Consider the following 19,479-nt stretch of genomic DNA (forward strand, 5'->3'; position numbering starts at 1 on the left):
TTTTGCGGTACGCGGGCCTCTCACTGTTGTGGCCTCTCCCGTTGTGGAGCACAGGCTCCGGACACGCAGGCTCAGCGGCCATGGCTCACAAGCCTAGCCGCTCCGCGGATCTTCCTGGACTGGGGTACGAACTCGCGTCCCCTGCATCGGCAGGCGGACTCTCAACCACTGTGCCACCAGGGAAGCCCCTGCCAGCCCTTTTGACATAACAATGGATATCCTCCTGTTTGGCGTCTTTGCCCCCTGCTCTCACTTTCCTCCCATACCGTGGCGTGGAATTGTTCCCAATCTGGCTCTTCTCCCCACAGCTTCGTGGCTGGTGTGATTAACCGGGAGCGCATCCCTACTTTTGAGCGCATGCTTTGGCGGGTGTGCCGGGGGAATGTGTTCCTGCGGCAGGCTGAAATCGAGAACCCCCTGGAGGATCCTGTGACTGTAAGACAAGGAAATTGCGTCTCATGGAGTAGGTCTTGTAAAGGGAGCTCAGAGCAGTAACGCAGCAGATGCCACCTGAATCTGACCCTCCCATGGAGGAGCCCTTAGGTTTACTCTGCTTTGATCTATGAATTTGAAGGACTGCTCTTTTCCTCTTTACCTCCATCATATGTGTACATACAATGTATATGTGACATATACATATATATTTTCAAGCTTTACCCGTGTAGGTATTACTTTGATTAGAAGTATGTTTTTTCCAGTTATTTTAAACTTTAGCTTTATATGTTTTCTGTTACTTATCTGGGACCAAAAGAAAATTAACTTTCTATGAAAATTAACTTAAAGAAAGACATCTAGTTCCAAGTCTGGTAACATCCATATGTAGAAAGAGGAGAGATTTCCTAAACTGTGATCTTTATAAGCTGATGAAACTTTAATTGGTAAAGTTTTTTGTCTACTTGTTTATTGGGAGTTTTAGGAACTTAGTTTAAAGATTTATATTGTACAAGATGGGATGATCTTCCCCACCCAATGCTTTGGAAAGTAGGAATAGTTAGCATCTTGGCATTTGACATAATGGGACAGAGTTCTTAGCATAAACCTACATTTAGAATGGTGAGTCCTAATTTCAGGGATGACAAGCAAAGAAGATTAAATGTTCTGCAAAATATTTATTTCACTTTGGTATTAGTATTATTTAGAAACCTGGAGTTGGTTTTTATGTTCTCAAGTGTCTTTTGGGTTTCTTAAATTAGTATTCTTTTTTCTACCTAAGAAGAGAGGTTGAATTATGAGGCTTCTCAGAGTCGGTGGGTCATACAACTAGAAATGATCCTGGTAAATGGATCTTCTCCTCGGTACTGAGTAGGAGTGTGGTGACACTTAGGTTACGGTGAGTGTCTCCTTACACTGAGGAGCAGTGTTACAGTCTTACTGAAGGCTGTCCTTGGGTTGTAGAGACATTGTAGTCAGCAATCACACCTAGTGTGGAGCTGTTCTCAGGAATATTCAGCCAAGTTCCTGGGCAACAGAAACATTATTTTATCAACAAATCGAGTAAGGGAGGGTCTGGATATCTACAGCAGAGCAGCTGCACAAAGAATGTGCTCCAGTTTATTCCTAGAGAACTTAGGAATTTCAGACTCTTGAGCCTTACTTTCTTCACTCCTTCACTCTTCTTCCCTCTTTATCCTTCTATAATTTTGTTTGTTTTCCTGTAATAAAAGCTCTATAGGAATAGGAGAAAATACAGGCAACCAGAGACAATCCTGGTTGACATCCACTATAGCTTATTTTCCTGATCTTTCCTTCTAGCCTTTGCCTCATACTTCAGGTATAAACTTGGTATTTGGAATGGATTGCCTTCCTCCCTGCCCCCTAAGGTGTAAATGGGCATGAATCATGAGATTCTACATCAACATTCTTCCCAACTACTCAGTTCCTTGAAGTTATCCAGTCCCCTTTATCTGGAGTTTCTAAGCATGGGAATAGGCAGGAATGGCTTCCTTCTCTTTCCTCTTCTCTGTACTTATGTCATTTAGGCAATATAAGATTTGTTCAGTTTAAAGTTGAATTGGTAAATAGGGCAAAATTCTTCTAAGAAGAGAATCATCTTTGCATCTGTGTCAGTCTGGTTGAGTTGAAAAACAAGTACAGAAAGATTTTTGCGAATCAGAGATTACAGGGCAAATGTTCTTGTAGTGGAGCTTAAGAAATGGATTGAGGGTAATGGTTAAAACACACAGTTGCCATACCCTTAAAAGATTCCAGTTGTTTCTATGTCACCAAGAAAGTAAGTTACTTAAGAAGTTTTCTTCTGGATTATAAGTCTGAATTCTTGGTTTTTGGTTTGGGGCCTAGGGAGACTACGTGCACAAGTCTGTGTTCATCATTTTCTTCCAAGGCGATCAGCTGAAAAACAGAGTCAAGAAAATCTGTGAAGGGTAAGAGGAAGGTGCCTCCCCCGAGGGTGCATCCAAGCCACCTAACTATATTATTAAGCCTAGAGAATAGAGAAACACAAACCCTGTTCGTCCACCTTGACACGGTGAATATATCTTTTAATAATGTTAAGGTTATTTTAAACAATGAGAAATGGCCTAAGTTTATTTTTTTAGACTGTCAAAATCATAATTTCCTTTTCTTAGAAAAAGTAGTTAGGACTCATGATTTATAAATTCTACATTGTTCTGGGACAATGGGTCTTCATACCTAGCAGTGTACCATAGGCACTGTGCCCTTAAACTCTTCTGAAATTCTGCCCATGAGATCTTTTTTCCATGCCATTTTTCTCCAGCAATTTATAATGTAATTTGTATCACCGTTTCTTTTTCTTTTTTTTTTTTAATCTAAAGGAATTTAATAGCTACACAGAATGTTAAAACAGTTCAAATGTTGCTGCTCTATCTGTAGGCTCCTTCCCATAAACAATTATTATTAATTAGTGCATCAGTCTGAACAAATCCTGTTTGGGTCCTTCTAGTAAGTTAACATTACTTTCTGAGATTACTTAAATTGGCTACGTTAAGGAATTTCAGTGTTTCTCAGGCTGTTTCTGCACATTCCAGGTTCCGGGCCTCAATCTATCCCTGTCCTGAGACGCCACAGGAGAGGAAGGAGATGGCTTCTGGAGTTAATACCAGGATTGACGATCTCCAAATGGTACACAGAGGCCTGGAGGGAATTTGTTTTTGTGAAATACTACAGTAGAACACCATTCTTCTTCCTTGGAACGGGAACAGTTAGTTTATTAGGCACCTGCAGCAGCCCAGGATACATTTCTTTTTTTGCTATTTTTAATTCATTCCTTGAAACTTTTCCCCAGCTCCCATGGGGAATGACTTAAAAATGGCATGAATCATCTTCAAATAAGACAGGGATGCTATGCATCTGAAATCGTTGTTGCCTAGAGTATTCAGTCCCCCTCCTTATGAGTCTGAGATATTTTTATAGTAAAGTATGCTTAGTTAGGAAAAAAATCAAATAACATAGAAGTACACATCAAGTCAATTCTGCCTCACACACACTGTCTCCAGAGCAGCCACTCTTAACAGCTTGGTGTGTATCCTTCTGGTCACCTTGAATCTGAACCACAGAGTCTAGCCAGTGAGTCCTGGTGTAACTCTTGTACCCAAGAAGAAACATTTACCAAATTGCAGTGTGTGTGGTTTGCACACACCATGGTTGTCATGGGGTTCTAAGTAGGGAGTCGTGATTTATGCACACATGGAAGGAAAAGGGTGCCCAGCTGGAGCTTTGTTCCCTATTGAAAGGATATGATGATTGCCCCCTTGAAACATTAATAAACATACTTAATCCCAAAGGCAGTTCTTTCCAGCAGTGGCAAATTGTCAGAGATATGTTGTAACTCCCATTTCAGCATCCTTTCTCATCTTTCCCTCCAACCCCCTTTGTACATGACCCACCGACTTGACCTGTTGCCAGCTCCTTTCAGATACACTTACCTGTTTAACCAAGGGAAGAGTTTTTTTAGAACTGCTGGTGGGTGATAAGCCATGCTAGTACATTCTGGGTTCTAGGACTGTTCTACCCCCTCCTTATGAGGTAGGCTTGTGGTAGGTTTTGAAGAGCATGTGCAATAGTCGTTATAAATGACTAGAATCTGATTTTTAAAACACCAAACTGTGTGAAGTAAAATTTTAAAAGGGATTGAATACCAAGGGGTGAGATGTGTGGGCGTGGGCTGGTGGGGAAAGAGAAAAGCAAATAGAACATTGCTTGCAAGTTTATTTAGCATCTTTCCAGAAGTTTAAATAGTAATTGTGAAATTGTCAACAACCAGGAAAGAAAGTAGCTTTGTTCCTTTATTCTCAAGTGTTACAAGAGTTTCCCTAGCATGCCATGGCTTTTTTTTTTTTTTTTAAAAACAACCTCTCATGGAAGTTACTTTCTACTGCCCAAGACAGTTTCTCAGGGAGCAGTGATGACTTTTTTCCCAAACTGACTTGAAAAGCTAGCTATGATGGAGACTTGAGCTAAAATGATTAATGTATAGTTTTTTCCCCTTCAAACAAATGTGGAGATTTAAGGTAGTTTCTCATGCACAAGTGTGAATGGTGGGGTGCTTGCCCAATTTTGGCTTAGCCCCTCTTCTGCTATAGAAATCTTAAATATTTGGTGATAAACAAGGTAGTAGAATGTAAAGTGTTTCTGGCCCTTCCTCCCACTCTATTCTTGGCAATGTGATTCCTCCAAGGGAACTCTGTACTGGTTTCCAAAGGATCAGGCTTCTTGGGGGGAAAAGAAGCCTGACAGAAGAATCAAGCCTTATCTGCTCCATGCTGACCGTGGTATGTGGCGGTGTAAATCCCCTCTAAAGACCGTGGTGTCTCGTCCTCCTGGCAGGCAGCCTCTCTTGGCAGAGGCAGATGCTGGTGTTCAGCAGTGCCTCTGTCCCCCCAGTCCCTGAGGCTGGCTTATGTTCAGGGTGTTCTGCAGCTTGCTGTTCTTAAGTAGGGATTTGACAACTTGGTCAGCTCCTGGGCCTGTGATGCTGACTTCTTTGACTCTGAGTTACAGGCTCCACATGGAAAGTCATTGCTCTTTAGTGAGCCAGATAAAAGCCAGTGACCTACATTGTTCTGCTGTGGATTTTGTGGTAAGATTAAATTTAGAGAGAAAAGCTAAAAACCATTTCCTCAGGTTTCTCTTCAGCTTGAAGCTAAATGAATATGAATGTTAGTCATTGGAACTCTAATTTCTTATAATTTGGCCAAAAAAAAAGAGAGAAAATCCTAGCCAGAGGATGAAAAAGCCCAGATCCCCACCTGCCCTTCTCAGAAAGCTGTGCCTCTTTGCCTTCATATCCTGAAATCTAAGACTGGTGTTAGAAGGATCCCTGTCTGCTCCTTTCTCTCCCAAAAGGTTCTGAATCAAACGGAGGATCACCGCCAGAGGGTTCTGCAGGCAGCTGCTAAGAACATCCGTGTCTGGTTCATCAAAGTGCGGAAGATGAAGGCCATTTACCACACTTTGAACCTGTGCAATATAGACGTGACCCAGAAGTGCCTGATTGCGGAGGTCTGGTGCCCTGTCACTGACCTTGACTCCATCCAGTTTGCGCTCAGAAGGGGCACGGTGAGTCCCCCACAGCTAGCAGTGCAGCCTACAGCTAGGAAGAGAAGATCCCATCCATAGTAACATGAACCAATTACATTTTTATGGCATTTTTAGTTTCAGAGTTCTTTAATATACTCATCTTGTATCCTGACAGTACATTTCGTATATGCTTATTTTTCAAATGTAGAAATTGCAGTTGAAAAAAAGATTAAATGATTTGGTCATATACCCATGATCCTTCAGGGTAGCTCAAAATCAGAACATCAATTTCCTGATCCACTCTCTCTGTCCGTTAGACTAGTTCCATAATATAACCCTCGCAGTTCCATTTAGTAGTTAATTAGAACTACTGCCCTATCCAAAGCACTGGTCTAGGGGCCAGGAGGTACAGAGATGTAAAAAATAGGCCTTCAAGTATCTATGACTTATTTGAAGAGGCTGATGTGCATACAACACAGTCTGTGCTAAGAGTAGTTTATGTGTGTGGAGGGAAGGAAGGCACTAGCTTTTCCAACTAGGATGATCAGAAAAAGCTTCAAGAAGGTGGCATTTACTCAGGGCTTTGAAGAATTGGTAAGATGTCGACTGGCAACAATGAGAAGAAAACAGTATGGACAAAGGCGGGAAATACAGTGTGACCATGTGTGGTTGGGCCAGAACAGGAATCGTAATGGGTGAGCCGAAGAGCAGGAGGCAAACCTAGGTCAGGGAGACTGGAACCTAATTGTCAAGGGTTGTTTTTTTCTGTTTTGTTTTTTTAATAAATTTATTTATTTATTCATTTATTTTTTGGCTCTTTGTTGCTGCGTGCGGGCTTTTCTCTAGTTGCGGCGAGCCGGGGCTACTCTTCGTTGCGGTGCGTGGGCTTCTCATTGCAGTGGCTTCTGTTGTTGCAGAGCACGGGCTCTAGGCACGTGGGCTTCAGTACTTGTGGCACACGGGCTCAGTAGTTGTGGCACACAGGCTTAGTTGCTCTGTGGCATGTGGGATCTTCCTGGACCAGGGCTCAAACCTGTGTCCTCTGCATTGGCAGGTGGATTCTTAACCACTGCGCCACCAGGGAAGTCCCATGAAGGGTTTTTAATACCAGGTTAGTGGGTTTAAATTTTATCCCAGAGGGAGTGGAGAGACATTGGAAGTTATTTAGCAGTGAAAGGACATGATCAAAACGGTTTTAAAAGAGTAATCCAGGGACTTCCCTGGCGGTACAGTGGTTAGGACTCTGTGCTTCCACAGCAGGGGGCCCGGGTTTGATTCCTGGTCAGGAAACTAAGATCCCATATCCCACATGCCTCGAGGAGTGGCCAAATAAATAAATAAATAGAATAAAATGAGTAATCCATTGATAGCATCTGGGTTGGATTGGAGAGTAGAGAGAGTCTACAAGTAGGGGTTCAGTTAGGAGGTTATTGTAAACACAGAGCAGTAAGTGATAGTGACCCCTGCAGTAAAAAGCAAATAATGATGAATTTGTGAGACACTCTGAAGGAGGTATCAATTGGTATATTTGGTATTTAGCAATGTGCAGGAGAAGTACAAGGAGAAAAAAATTAAAATGTTTCTGAGGCCTGAAAGCTGAGTGGCTGGTAGAATAATAGTTTCACTGATGGAAGTAAAAGTTCAGCAAGAGAAACTTATTGATAGGAGAAAGATGATAAGTTCAGTTTCAGTCACACTGAGGGGTTGGACAGAAATCCACATGGAAATCTCAAGCAGAAAATGGGATAGGTTCTCAAAAGAAAGGGCAACATGAAAGAAATGGGTTGCATGAGGTTGGAAGGGCGTGAGACCTCCAAGAGAGAAAATAAGGAGCTAATAATAGAATGTTGGGGCCCTGCAGTGTTACAGGCAGGGGAGGAAGAGCCAGCAAAGAGACAGGAAAGGCATGGTTGGTAAGCAGAAGAGGTAGCTCTCCAGTGTCAGGGGCTTGCATATAAGAGAAAAGCCCTCTGGATCCGGTGATGAGCCAGCCGCTTTGGCTAAGTGTGCTCTGCTAGACTACAAGGATTAGGGATTTAAGAGTAGGTGGCGAAGGAAGAAAGTCAGAGAATAACTTTGCTTCCTCCATAAAAGGAGAAGAGAACAATGACACTTGTAGACAGGCAGATAAGGATGTCTCCAGAGGAGGTACCACATTTTCTTTGGTTACATATTTTAGAATTTTTTTTTTTCATGGTGAGGATAGTTTTCCTGAGACTTCATTTAAATCTTTCATTGTAAATTTTATAGCTAGTTCCAGTTTCCCCAAAGACCGGAAAGCTTGAGATATAATTTACATAAAAGAAAATACACATATTTTATGTGTACTGTTCAATGAGTTTTGATAAATGTATATGCCTGTGTAACCACCATCACAATTAGGAGGGTGACCTGACTCTGAAATATGTGCTTTATGTTTCCCAGGAACACAGTGGCTCCACTGTGCCCTCCATCCTGAACAGGATGCAGACAAACCAGACTCCCCCAACCTATAACAAAACCAACAAGTTCACATGTGGCTTTCAGAACATAGTGGATGCTTATGGAATTGGAACTTACCGAGAGATAAATCCAGGTAAAAAAGCTTGAATCTTTTCCCTCTTAGAGGTTTTATTCTTTGTTATTTCTTTCAGTGCCTCACTCTGAATGCAATTGAACACAATTGGCTTAAAACTAAAGATGTTGTCAAGGCCTCAGCTGTTGTGAATTTCCTGTGAGGAGGTGCCTGTTTGGATGCAGGGAGTGAGGTTTATCGCTGGGTGGCACCCCTTTAGGAGGTGTTTTTATAGGAGTTTTATAGGAATGAGCTCCATGGATTGGATTCCTCTCTTTGCCCTCGCGGCTGTACAGCACCTGGCTTTCTCTTGCACACCATTTGCTGGAACTGCTTTAAGCAAAAAGTTTTTTTCCAAGGTAATTGATATTTTAAAATAGCTTCCCTGTTCCAGGTTAGACAGAGAAAATATAGCAATTTTTGACCATTTTAGGCACAAGGCAGATTTCTCCTCTGTTCAGAGAGTTAATGATTAAATCCAGAGTCTGAGAATTCATTTTCAGTGGGAGCCTTCTGCAGGACCTGCTTTGCTCCAGGTTCTGGGCTTTCTCCCACTCACCCAGTGGCTTTTTTCAGCTGGTTACTATACAAGGGAGGAAAGCTGGCCTGCCCCAGGAGCAGTGTCCCAGGGGTGAGAGAAAGGAATCAAAGAACAAACCACACTGGTGCCAAGGCTAGAGACAAAACTTTGATTTCCCATGAGGTTCTCTGTTGAAAATGCTGGCAGTAGCTGGGATGCCACCAGAGCTACTGTGCAGATCCTGCCGTGAAAGTTATCCCCTGCGAGTCTCTCTGACCAACAGCTTGGGAATAAGTCACCTTATATTGATCTTAGATGATGGAGAGGGATGTGATATGTTCGGAATTGCTGCGGTTTTCTGTACTTGGTCTTTTTCCTTCTTTGGTTTCTTTATAGCTCCATATACCATCATCACTTTCCCTTTCCTATTTGCTGTGATGTTTGGGGACTTTGGCCACGGCATTTTGATGACCCTTTTTGCTGTATGGATGGTGTTAAGGGAGAGCCGGATCCTCTCCCAGAAGAATGAGAATGAGGTAATGTTTTGTTTGTTTTTGATAGAAACTCAGAAACATAAGATAATTTTATTATTTTCTTGACATATTTCTAATATTTTTCTCGTATAATTTTTGGCTGCTTACTATCATTGTCTCTTCATAGGGCAATACATGATTATAATAATTTTGTACAGACAGAAGGATAATTCAGTCTTTCCTCTAGCATGATTGATGGAAGTGTATTTATTATATTTTTATTTTTTTATTTATTGAGATATAGTTGATTTGCAATATTATATTAGTTTCAGGTGTACAAACAGTGATTCAAAAACTTTATACTCCACTTATAATTATTTTAAAATATTGGCTCTATTCCCTGTGCTGTACAATATATCCTTGTAGCTTATTTATTTTATACATAATAGTTTGTACCTCTTAATCCCCTACCCCTATCGTGTCCCTCCCCCCTTGCCTCTCCCCACTGGTGACCACTAGTTAATTCAAGAACGAGGTAATGTTTAAGTTACATCGGTGTCGGTCTGAAACTTCATAATTTCTCAAGCATTCATTATGAAAATTATCTGGAAATCTTTGATCCATGAATTTATAGAGAAGTTATAGAGACTATTTAGAGAATAGAGAAGTTATTTTCATTTTAACACTAAAGAGGTCACGTGCTGTGAAAGTAAATTTCTTGTTAGCGTTGTATTTTGGTCTTTACTTCAAGCTCTCTGACCCAGAATGGGGTAAGAGTGGTGTGAGAGGAAGGGTCTAGTACATTCTAAATAACACTGTCACGACATTAGCTGCAGCTAATGAGTACATTTCATTGACCTCTTTCTCCTGGCTCCCAGATGTTTAGCACTGTGTTCAGCGGACGGTACATTATTCTGCTGATGGGTGTGTTCTCCATCTACACGGGCCTCATCTACAATGATTGCTTTTCCAAGTCTCTCAATATCTTCGGGTCATCCTGGAGTGTGCGGCCAATGTTTACTTTATACAATTGGACGTAAGTTGCAAAGAAGCTGAAAGTCAAAGCTTATTTCTTTCGTGTTCAGCTCTGGTTTTCCAGACAAGTGGTAAACTAACACTTCTTTAGGAAGCGGTTGACACTGTCTCTATTCCAAAAGAATGTAGTGTCTCCTCTTATTTATGCTGCAGTCTGGGAAGTGCTTTGTGATTTGTTCAGCATTGTTAAGGAACATTGATTCTTTTTGTAAGTTAAAAGCGGGTTCCCCAATTTCTCTATCTGGTCTTGTATGTGTGTTTAATTTTTCTTTTTGTTATCTCTGATCCCTTCTCACTCTCTGATGCTAATCCCTCCTCTTTTATTGAAGAGACAAAATAGCTATAGTATCAGTTGTTTCTTTGGGGATCAGTTTCTGGACCCCAGTAATTTCCCTCTCTTGAATAAAAAATAAATGCAGCTTTTCTCCTAACACGGTAGGGAAGAGACGGTTCGGGGAAACCCTGTCCTCCAGCTGAACCCAGCTGTCCATGGAGTTTTCGGTGGACCATATCCTTTTGGCATCGATCCAGTAAGAGCACTTCTTTTCTATATGTCTGACACCAAATGTTTTAACTGAAACCCAGAAGTGAGAGAATGAAAATGAAGATAAATAGTTATTTGGGTTTTAGTTAACATATTTTTAGAAAACCTCAGTGTATCTGTCCAGAGCACTTTAAAGCTGCAAGAGATCCAGATGCCTTGGGGAGCCAAGTAATTTTTCCTGTACTCCTTATTTTAGAGGTGGCTAATAATACTGACTCTGGGAAGATTGATTTTCAAGACTCCTTCCCAGTTTATTTTTGTTTAACTTAGTTTGGTTTTCATTTTTAGCAGATGTTTTAACAAAGAAAAATAGCTCTTTTCTATGGATTTTAGATTTCCATTCTTTATCTTTACATACTTAGACAAAAACTTATCCCAGAATTTTATTTTTTTTCAAATACTTAGGCAAGTAAAGTGTGATCAAGTCTTTTGTGCTTATGTGCTTAAACAGGGGAGGCGGGGGCAGGGGTGTGTGTGGTATTTGAGCCTAAACGTTAGATTGTAAGGATTACAAAATTCCAGAGGAAAAGCCGATCATTATGGACCAGAAAGATTAAGTTTCTTGTAAAAAATGGGAATTAATCTGGCCTTTGAAAAATATTTCAGATTGTTATAGGTGAAGAGAAGTGTGTGCAAAAGCATTGACGTAGGGAGATACAAAGTTAATTATTTTAATTATTTTAGAAATTAATGGTACTGAAATGCTTACTATAGCTCAGAGACTGTACTGAGCCCTCAGCATGTCTGATTTATGCCCAAACAATTCTATCAGGTAGGTACTGCTATCTGTATTATACAGATAAGGAAACTAAGGCTTGGAGATATTTAATAAGATTTCATATGTGCATTTAACAGTTGTTTACTGAATCCCTATCGTCTGCAAGGCATAGTGCCTGCTGGGGGAAACACGTAATTCTAAAACACAGCTCCTGCCCTCAAGTAACTTGGAATCTAATAATAATATTATCTCACATTTAGGTAGTGTTCTGTAGTTACAGAATTTTTTTTTTGCAGACACCTCATTTGGTGCTTACAGGGTAGATACTGAGTTTAAAGTGCCTGTGGGACACCCGGGTATAAAAGTCCATCAGGCAGTTGGAGTTGCAGAACGTCGGGCAAAACTGGGGCTGCAGAGAGAACCAGCCACAAGTTGTCAGGTTAGAGGTCACCGAGGATGAGCTCTTCATGAGGAGGCCAGTTCAGAAAAAAAGATGCCGGGCTAGATGGTGGAAGATCTGGCTTATCAGGATACAGAGTTTGCTCTTTATCGTAGAGATGACAGTAGGGGTTCTGGGAGGTTTTAGCACAGGGAATGACTGCCTCGGAGGCACGATTTAGGAAACATAATCTGATGGCCAAGTGGAGGCAGAACTGTCAGGAAAATTTTACAGGCATCCAAGCCTTAGGTGACAAAGCATAAGGCAATTAATGTTTAAAAATAGATGGAAGGACAGCACCACTGGGTTTCAGTCAGCAAAATACAGATTGTGGGAGCATCTACAAGATAAACGTCCCAATTTCTTCAACAAATCTTTTGTAATGAATAAAAAAGGAGAGCTGGAGGGAGAACCTATAGAGACTTAAAAGCTGTATCAAGCAATCATTGTTATAGACCTTGTCTGGACCCCACTTTGAATAAATGAATTATTTTAAAAAGTATGGATACAAGTGGGGAAATTTGAATACTAACAATTCCAGGGTATTACAGAAACATTGTTAATGCTTTGGGGTATGATAACAGTATTGTGGTCATGTTTTAAAAATGAGTTCTTACCTTTTAGAGATCCATACTGAAATATTTACAGGTAAAATGGCATAGTATCTGGACTTTGCCTCAAAATAATATGGAGGTGGGGAGTGGGTTGGGGATATGATGAACATGATTGACAAGGAGTCAGTAAATAATCGTTGAAGCTGGGCCATAGGCACATGGGAGTTTGTTATGTTATTCTCTCTGCTTATGTATATGTTTAGCATTTTCTGTAATTAAAAAAGAACACAACTATTTTTTAGAATAGGTGAATATTTTTCCATTTGAGAACTCTTTGTAATGCCTTTTTGTTTTCTTGGGTTGTGACAGATTTGGAACATTGCTACCAATAAACTGACCTTCCTCAACTCCTTTAAGATGAAGATGTCTGTTATCCTTGGTATCATCCACATGATGTTTGGAGTCAGCCTGAGCCTTTTCAACCATACGTGAGTCACTCTGTTTCATCATAAGAATGCACTTAGTTCAGACAGTGCTTTTGCCTAAAGAAATCATAACACCTCTAAGGAGGGATTAATAACTCAGAACACTGTTCTATGTTAAAGAAATGCTTTTATAAAAATCTCATTTGTTTGAATGAAGCTTGCTTAATATTAGTCCCTTAACAATGTACAGTCATACTCAATATCTTTAAAAAAACCTTGTGTAATTTTCATCAAAATGAGAGTTATGTTCTTTTCCCTTGATGTGTAACTCACATAAACTTATGAACTGTGGTCTCAGAATGTACTAGATTTTCCTATCTCTTCCTCATGAGAGATTGGTAGGGGTGGTATTGGAGCTGTTCACGGTCCAAACGTTTGGTAGTCATAGTTAATCCTGCTTGTTTCTGTTGCCTCCAGTTCTTCTGGCTTTTGCTTCTTCAAATGATATACATAGAGTTGAGGGAGCATTAGGTAGAAAATCTAGTATACTTGGTATGGGGGTGACCCTGGGTCTGTTCACCTTTAACCTTTTTTTCTCTCTTACTTTTTAGCTATTTCAAGAAGCCCCTGAATATCTACTTTGGATTTATTCCGGAAATAATCTTCATGACCTCTTTGTTTGGCTACTTGGTTATCCTTATTTTTTACAAGTGGACAGCCTATGATGCTCACACATCTGAGAAAGCACCAAGTCTTCTGATCCATTTCATAAACATGTTCCTCTTTTCCTATGGGGACTCTGGTAATTCGATGCTGTATTCTGGACAGGTGCGTCAACCCAGAGGTAGACTGTCTTAGGTGGTTTTCCTAGGTCAGGAAGCCAGATGTTTCTGTGACCGTGAAAAAGCCTTAGGGACTTCCCTGGTGGTCCAGTGGTTAAGACTTTGCCTTCCAGTGCAGGGGGGTTGTGGGTTCGATGCCTGGTCGGGGAGCTAAGATCTCACATGCCTCACGGCCAAAAAACCAAAACATAAAACAGAAGCAATATTGTAACAAATTCAATAAAGACTTTAAAAATTGTCCACATTAAAAAAAAAAGCCTTAAAAAAAATCCCCATCAGCCCACACATCCAAATCTAAATTCAGCCCATCCTCCTCCTTTGGGAGCGTGAACTGTAACTTCTGTATGCAGAAAGGGTAGAATTTATAACTCATCCTATGGGACAGTCCTGGCCTTTGCCACAACATCTGCTAATTATTTTGAGGAACTGGATTGTGTTATTTATTCATAAATCGGCAGGAAAGTACTATTTTAGAGGGAATTTGTGCCGGAGTTGGAAACTGCACATTTGATTAATGTGATGTGCCTTGTCCTTCTTACTTTGCAGAAAGGAATTCAGTGTTTCCTGGTAGTGGTTGCGCTGCTGTGTGTCCCTTGGATGCTGCTGTTTAAACCATTGGTCCTTCGCCATCAATATTTGAGGAGGAAGCATTTGGTGGGTGTATTTCTGTGGCTGAAAGATTACTAGACTTTATTTTAAGATCAAGGCAAATTCCTCATTGGATATAATGAGTTGTGCATAACCTGTATTCTCTTAAAATGCATTTGTGTATCCCAGCATGAACACTAGACCTGCTGAAATGAAAAAAACCAAAACCAAGCATGTAATTGCTGCTCAGACATCCAGATTCAGCTTTGAGTAGCCCAGGTAGTGAGAACAAGTCATAAGTTTTTACCTCCTGATCACGCTTTACTCATGTTGTGCTCAGCAAAATCCAGGTCTGGGCCTGTCTCGATGCAGCATCAGCCAAAGCAAGGCTGCAAGAGCTGCAGACAGGTGAACCCACTCATGTGGTTTGCCTAGGCAACCACAGGGCTGACGCTGATATATTTTCTTTTAAAATGAGACCGTGATACTTTCACCAACCAAAACATCCGGGGCAGGGAAAGATTTGGTTTAAAGCACATTAACTTTTTTTCTTTTTAAAAAACAGCATACATACTTGTGTTTACTTAATGTATGTATGTGTGCACCTGAATTACACACACACACACATACACACACACACTTAAGATGCCAGATGTCCATTTCTGGCTATGCAATAATGCTTACTTATTATATTGCCTGGTAAAGACCAAAAGATCGTGTTGCATGACTCATGCGGCTGTTAGATTGTTACTCCTATTGGAGAGCAGCTGAGTTACAAGACCTGCCTTCTCCCTTTTCTGACCATCTTCATCCTTCCATGTGCCCTCATTCGTCTCCCCTTTCACTCCCTTCCTCCTTTGTTTCCTTCTCCCTTCCTCTTTTCTTCCATTCACTACCAGGAAGGGGCAACCTGTGGAGGCCCCAGTCCGCCCAACCCCAAGCCAACAGGGACTAGAGGCAGCAGCGGCTGCAACAGTGAGTGAATTAAAACCAACAAACCATCACGTTTGGTTTAAAGAGGTGGCAAACAGTGCAGCAGAATTCTTTTTAATTATATCGAGAGCATGGGACATGTGTGCTCTTGGGAAGTATGTCCTTGTTATTCATTGAGAGGATGACAGAAAAGATTTCCACCTCTTAGGAATAGATTCTGATATCATCTTTTACCATTGGTCCACTAAGTTTCCATTCAGTATGTAAGTACAGTCCTGTCTATGGAAGCAGGACGGTTGTTGTACCCTCTCCAAGCCCCATCATCTTAATCCAAGAGGGCAGCTCTTAGACTCATCCACTTTCATGTCTGTATTTTGTGACCATGTATTGGATGGGTTTTTTTTAGCATGGAGTGAGAACATCTCTGTGATTCTTGAATTGATTTCCCTGCACTTTAAAGTTCTGCTTCAGAGTGATGTTTGGACATTTGGTCCATTTTAGCTATAACTTACTCTCTTTCCTGTGGAAGATTATATGTGTCTACTTTTTTGTGAGAGACTCAGAAGCCCTCATGTCCTCAGCTGTTCATTGAGACCTCCACCCTGCCATGTGTCTTGTGTGTACTCTGCATCTGGTGTAATAACCAAAGTCATCTTCTGTTTTGATCTTTCCTTCTTCCAGTACTAACTCGTGATTCGGTAACAGCACTTTGAATGTTAAGCATCTCAATATTTGTCCTTAAAGCATCTCTTGACCAAAATCTTATAATTCACTAATATCAAATTAGCCCAATCTATTCTAGGTAATGAATCTATAATATTTTTTAAATCTCACCAGTAGTGATTACTCATATACTATTGTGTTCTAGTAGCATCATACTCCTTTAGATAAATGAAATATTTAGATGATGACCGTTTCCTTCATTAGGTGTTCCTGATCATTTTAACTCAGAAAATTGCTATAATTATCCTTCTAGGACTAGTCTAAAAAGGCTGATATTTTGGATCAGAAGATACTTAAATGTTACTGCTTAAAATTATTTTCAAATGGGGACTTACTCTCTTCTTTCTAATGAGAGAGAAAAAAAAAAACCCTTAAAGCACATACTGTCCACATATTGGCATTCTTTCCACGTGCTCTTCTTTCTGCTAGTCTTAGTTTATTTAAGATGTGCTTCTGCTGCAACAGTCTTGATGCTTTTAAGTCTGGCATCCTCTTTTATGATACTATCCAAGTTAAAAGTCCCTGGTCTGGAAACCTGCACATTCAGAGGGACTTCTTAGCGCACTGGTTCTTTAGCGGCCAAACATCTGTTTCTGGAGGGCAGCCCGAAGGCATCAGGATGATCATTCTACCATGGGGGTCCTAGATTCCTGACCCCAAGGGCTGAGGACATGAACACTGATCTGTTTTTGTTCCGTTCTCTGTCCTCTTGGTTGTCTGTAAGCAGTGTATCACAATTTAATATTTTCTTTTCTTCTTTCTGCTGCTGTGTGTCTCATCCCCCTTCCTGTAACTCACATCCCCTCTGTTCTGAAGGGACACCTATTCGTGTCTGGCTGGGAGGTTTAACCTGTCTGCCCCTCACTTCATCTGCTGGTTGGGGAAAGCTTCAGAAATGGCTATCTGCTTTAGGCCTTAAAGCCTAATAAAGCCTGCCTCCTCGACCCTGGGATCCATCCCAATATACTCTGGAGTCCTCTCCTGTCACCAGTGTGGTGCAGAAAGTGCACCTGTGTTGCACCTTTAGTCCACCTTTTGTGGGTTGTCAGGTGTAATATTTGCATGACCTGGAGGTGCCAGGCTCTTCAGTGGCTCCCAGATCTGCCTACACATCAGAATCACCTGGTGAACTTTAAATTGGTTTCTTAGGGCATTAAGACAGAACAGACAAGTGGAGGAGGACATAAAGATTGCCTGTAATGCCATGATCCAGACAACCCCCTACTGACATTAAAAACTAAAATCAAAGCAATAGGTGCACTTGGTTAGAGGTGCAAATAGTACTGACTGTGAAAGCCTCCCCATCCCCAGCCCTTCTCCCCCACCTTCTCCTCCAGGGTATTGTTAACAGGTGGGGAAGTTTGCCTTAAAATTTTTTTCTGCAGATATCAGCATATATCTATCATCTATTGATAGAAATATGTATATGTGTATGTACATATATATTTAAAACACAAATTAGCAATTGTGTTTTAAATTGTAGCACTCTGCTGCCCCTTGATTAGGTTTTTTAAAATTTAGTGTCCTTAGAGATTGTTTCATAGTGATACTCTAATAGTTGCCTAGCATTCCATAGAACATTCTGTTGGATGTGCTTACATCATGTAATCATTCTCTTGTTGATGGCTCTGTTGGTTGTTCCCAGTTCTCTGCTATTCCAAATAACACAGGGAACGTCCTTGTCCTTGTATCTTGATAAAACTTCACAGGCACAGATGTTCCCAGCAGTGGACTTGCTGTCTCAAAGGGTGCATGCATTTTTTTGTGCGTGCCTTTTCTTCTTTTTTTTTCACTTGTCATCATTTAATGAATCTCCCACCATGTGGCTTCAAGCTACCAGGACACAAGCCCCACCCACACCCTTAATCTTCTCCTCGGCTCTTCTGCTGAAGAACTTGGCCTTCACGATGACAGGCTGCTTTGGGAGCTTTCCCTTCCCCAGAACTTTGCAGTAGCCTGATGGCACCACATCAGTGATAGGAACAGCTCCAGTCTTGCCCTTGGCAGCATTTACCCGTGTCTGCTCACTGACCAAGGTCCACAGTTTATCAAGGTTGACAGTTGGGCAGAAGCTCTTGTCCCTGTTTAAGTGGTAATGCCTCATACCAACTTTCCCAAAGTATCCTGGGTGATATTTTTCGAAGTTGATCCTGTGGTGATGCATGCCACCAGCATTACCGCGGCCTCCCAGGTGCTTCCGGTGTTTGCCGATGCGGCCGTGGCTGTGGCTCACGTGGCCCCTAAGTTTCCGGGTCTTCCTTATTCTGGATGGCATGTCGGCGGCCGAGACCAAAGAGCTGTGCATGCCTTTTCCATTTTGATAGACACTCGAAATGATCATACAGTTTGTACTTGGGGAAATATTTTTTTAAATACAGATTTTCTAGGCCCCATCCCAGACCTACTAAATTTACAGTTTCTGGGGGTGGTATCTGAGAATCTCTGCTTAATGAAATGCAACTTTCAAGGTGATTCTGATGCAACTGGTTCTCTGACCACTGCTAGAAGAGAGAGAATCTGCCCAAACCCTGAGGGTTGATGGTCGTATGCTGTGGTCATAGATGCACACCAGAGGTGAAGCTGCGAGTAGGGACCTTGGGGCAATTGACCGAAGCTGTGTGCATGTTCTTTGTGCTGCTGCTCAGAGGCCATTTTGCAGGAGAGCGGTCTTTGAACTCTTGCCTTGTTTGACTCCCCTGACAGAAACCACATGAAGTGGGTCTTGGAGCTGTTTCTTCAGCTCCTTTTCACTCTATGGCAGGTTAGCACTAAGTGGTATCTGTCAGACTTAACCCCAGTTCTGCCTGGTTTTCGTACCCAAAAAGTCCTTTTGCTTCAGTAAACCCAAACTTTTCCAAATCAGGTTGACTTAGAAATCCTGGTCCTAGGGACCCTGCTGAAAGCTGCCTGGGGAGTGAGAGGCAGCAAGCAGCCAGTCAGCATCTACCCACCTGCCCGTGGAAGAGTTATGTTAACACTCCAGAATCCTCCATTGAAGGATAGGGTCAGGGTTTTTTTGGTTTTGTTTTGTTTTGTTTTAAGTCAGTATTCTCTAGCTACAAACTAATGTACATTAAGCTTTTTTTTCTTCTCTGACCTGGGAAGTCCTTTATTCCTGGGCAGAGACCCGGTACGTTTCAGGGAGAGGTTGCTGGAGCTGTCGGGCTCCTGTTGAAATCTTAGCAGATTCGGTTGCAGTCACCATGTCATTTGGCTCTCCTCCCTCTTAGAAAGTCTAACCTTTAGTTCCAGAAAAACTTAGGCCATTGAACTCTTTACAGATAGAGCTGCTCTTGTTAGGAGACTTTGTTCGTATTAAGCTTTTCACGCAAGCAGGACTCTCAGTCGGCGTTGGCCAAGGCAAGTTTGGTGTCTCTTGGTGCAGCAGGAACTGCCTGTTGCCTCTGATCAGGATGAGGTGCTAAATGTAGTTCGGGCTGGGCCTGGGCGGTGGTAGTTGGGATGGGAACAGTGGCTTGGTTTTACTTAGCTGTTCGATCAGTGGGTTTTGTTTTTGTTGTTAGAATATATGCTTTTCTGAGGTTTGTATGTACTAACCATCGCCCTTCCCCATGTCACAGAATGTCACATTAAAGCCCAGGCAAATTCTACTCTTTCTGTTCATCTGTGTAGGG

The 19,479-nt window shown here is 41.5% G+C and overlaps 1 protein-coding gene and 1 pseudogene across 4 annotated transcripts in view; one reads left to right on the forward strand and one right to left on the reverse strand.

The window, feature by feature from the left end:
* ATP6V0A1 (ATPase H+ transporting V0 subunit a1) overlaps nucleotides 1-19,479 on the forward strand; it is a 54,384-nt gene that overhangs the window by 22,353 nt on the left and 12,552 nt on the right. For all 4 annotated transcript variants that reach the window (XM_007449845.1, XM_007449844.1, XM_007449843.1 and 1 more), the window contains 11 exons: nucleotides 309-435; nucleotides 2,299-2,381; nucleotides 3,006-3,099; nucleotides 5,323-5,535; nucleotides 7,921-8,071; nucleotides 8,967-9,106; nucleotides 9,922-10,079; nucleotides 10,518-10,608; nucleotides 12,703-12,821; nucleotides 13,370-13,586; nucleotides 14,147-14,254. In XM_007449845.1, coding sequence (XP_007449907.1) covers nucleotides 309-435; nucleotides 2,299-2,381; nucleotides 3,006-3,099; nucleotides 5,323-5,535; nucleotides 7,921-8,071; nucleotides 8,967-9,106; nucleotides 9,922-10,079; nucleotides 10,518-10,608; nucleotides 12,703-12,821; nucleotides 13,370-13,586; nucleotides 14,147-14,254 — 1,501 coding nt within the window. The remainder of the gene's footprint in view (nucleotides 1-308; nucleotides 436-2,298; nucleotides 2,382-3,005; nucleotides 3,100-5,322; nucleotides 5,536-7,920; nucleotides 8,072-8,966; nucleotides 9,107-9,921; nucleotides 10,080-10,517; nucleotides 10,609-12,702; nucleotides 12,822-13,369; nucleotides 13,587-14,146; nucleotides 14,255-19,479) is intronic.
* On the reverse strand, nucleotides 17,673-18,119 carry LOC103068682 (60S ribosomal protein L27a pseudogene; annotated as a pseudogene).

Source organism: Lipotes vexillifer, unplaced genomic scaffold, assembly GCF_000442215.2.
Source record: "Lipotes vexillifer unplaced genomic scaffold, Lipotes_vexillifer_v1.1 scaffold2106, whole genome shotgun sequence".
NCBI lineage: Eukaryota > Metazoa > Chordata > Mammalia > Artiodactyla > Lipotidae > Lipotes > Lipotes vexillifer.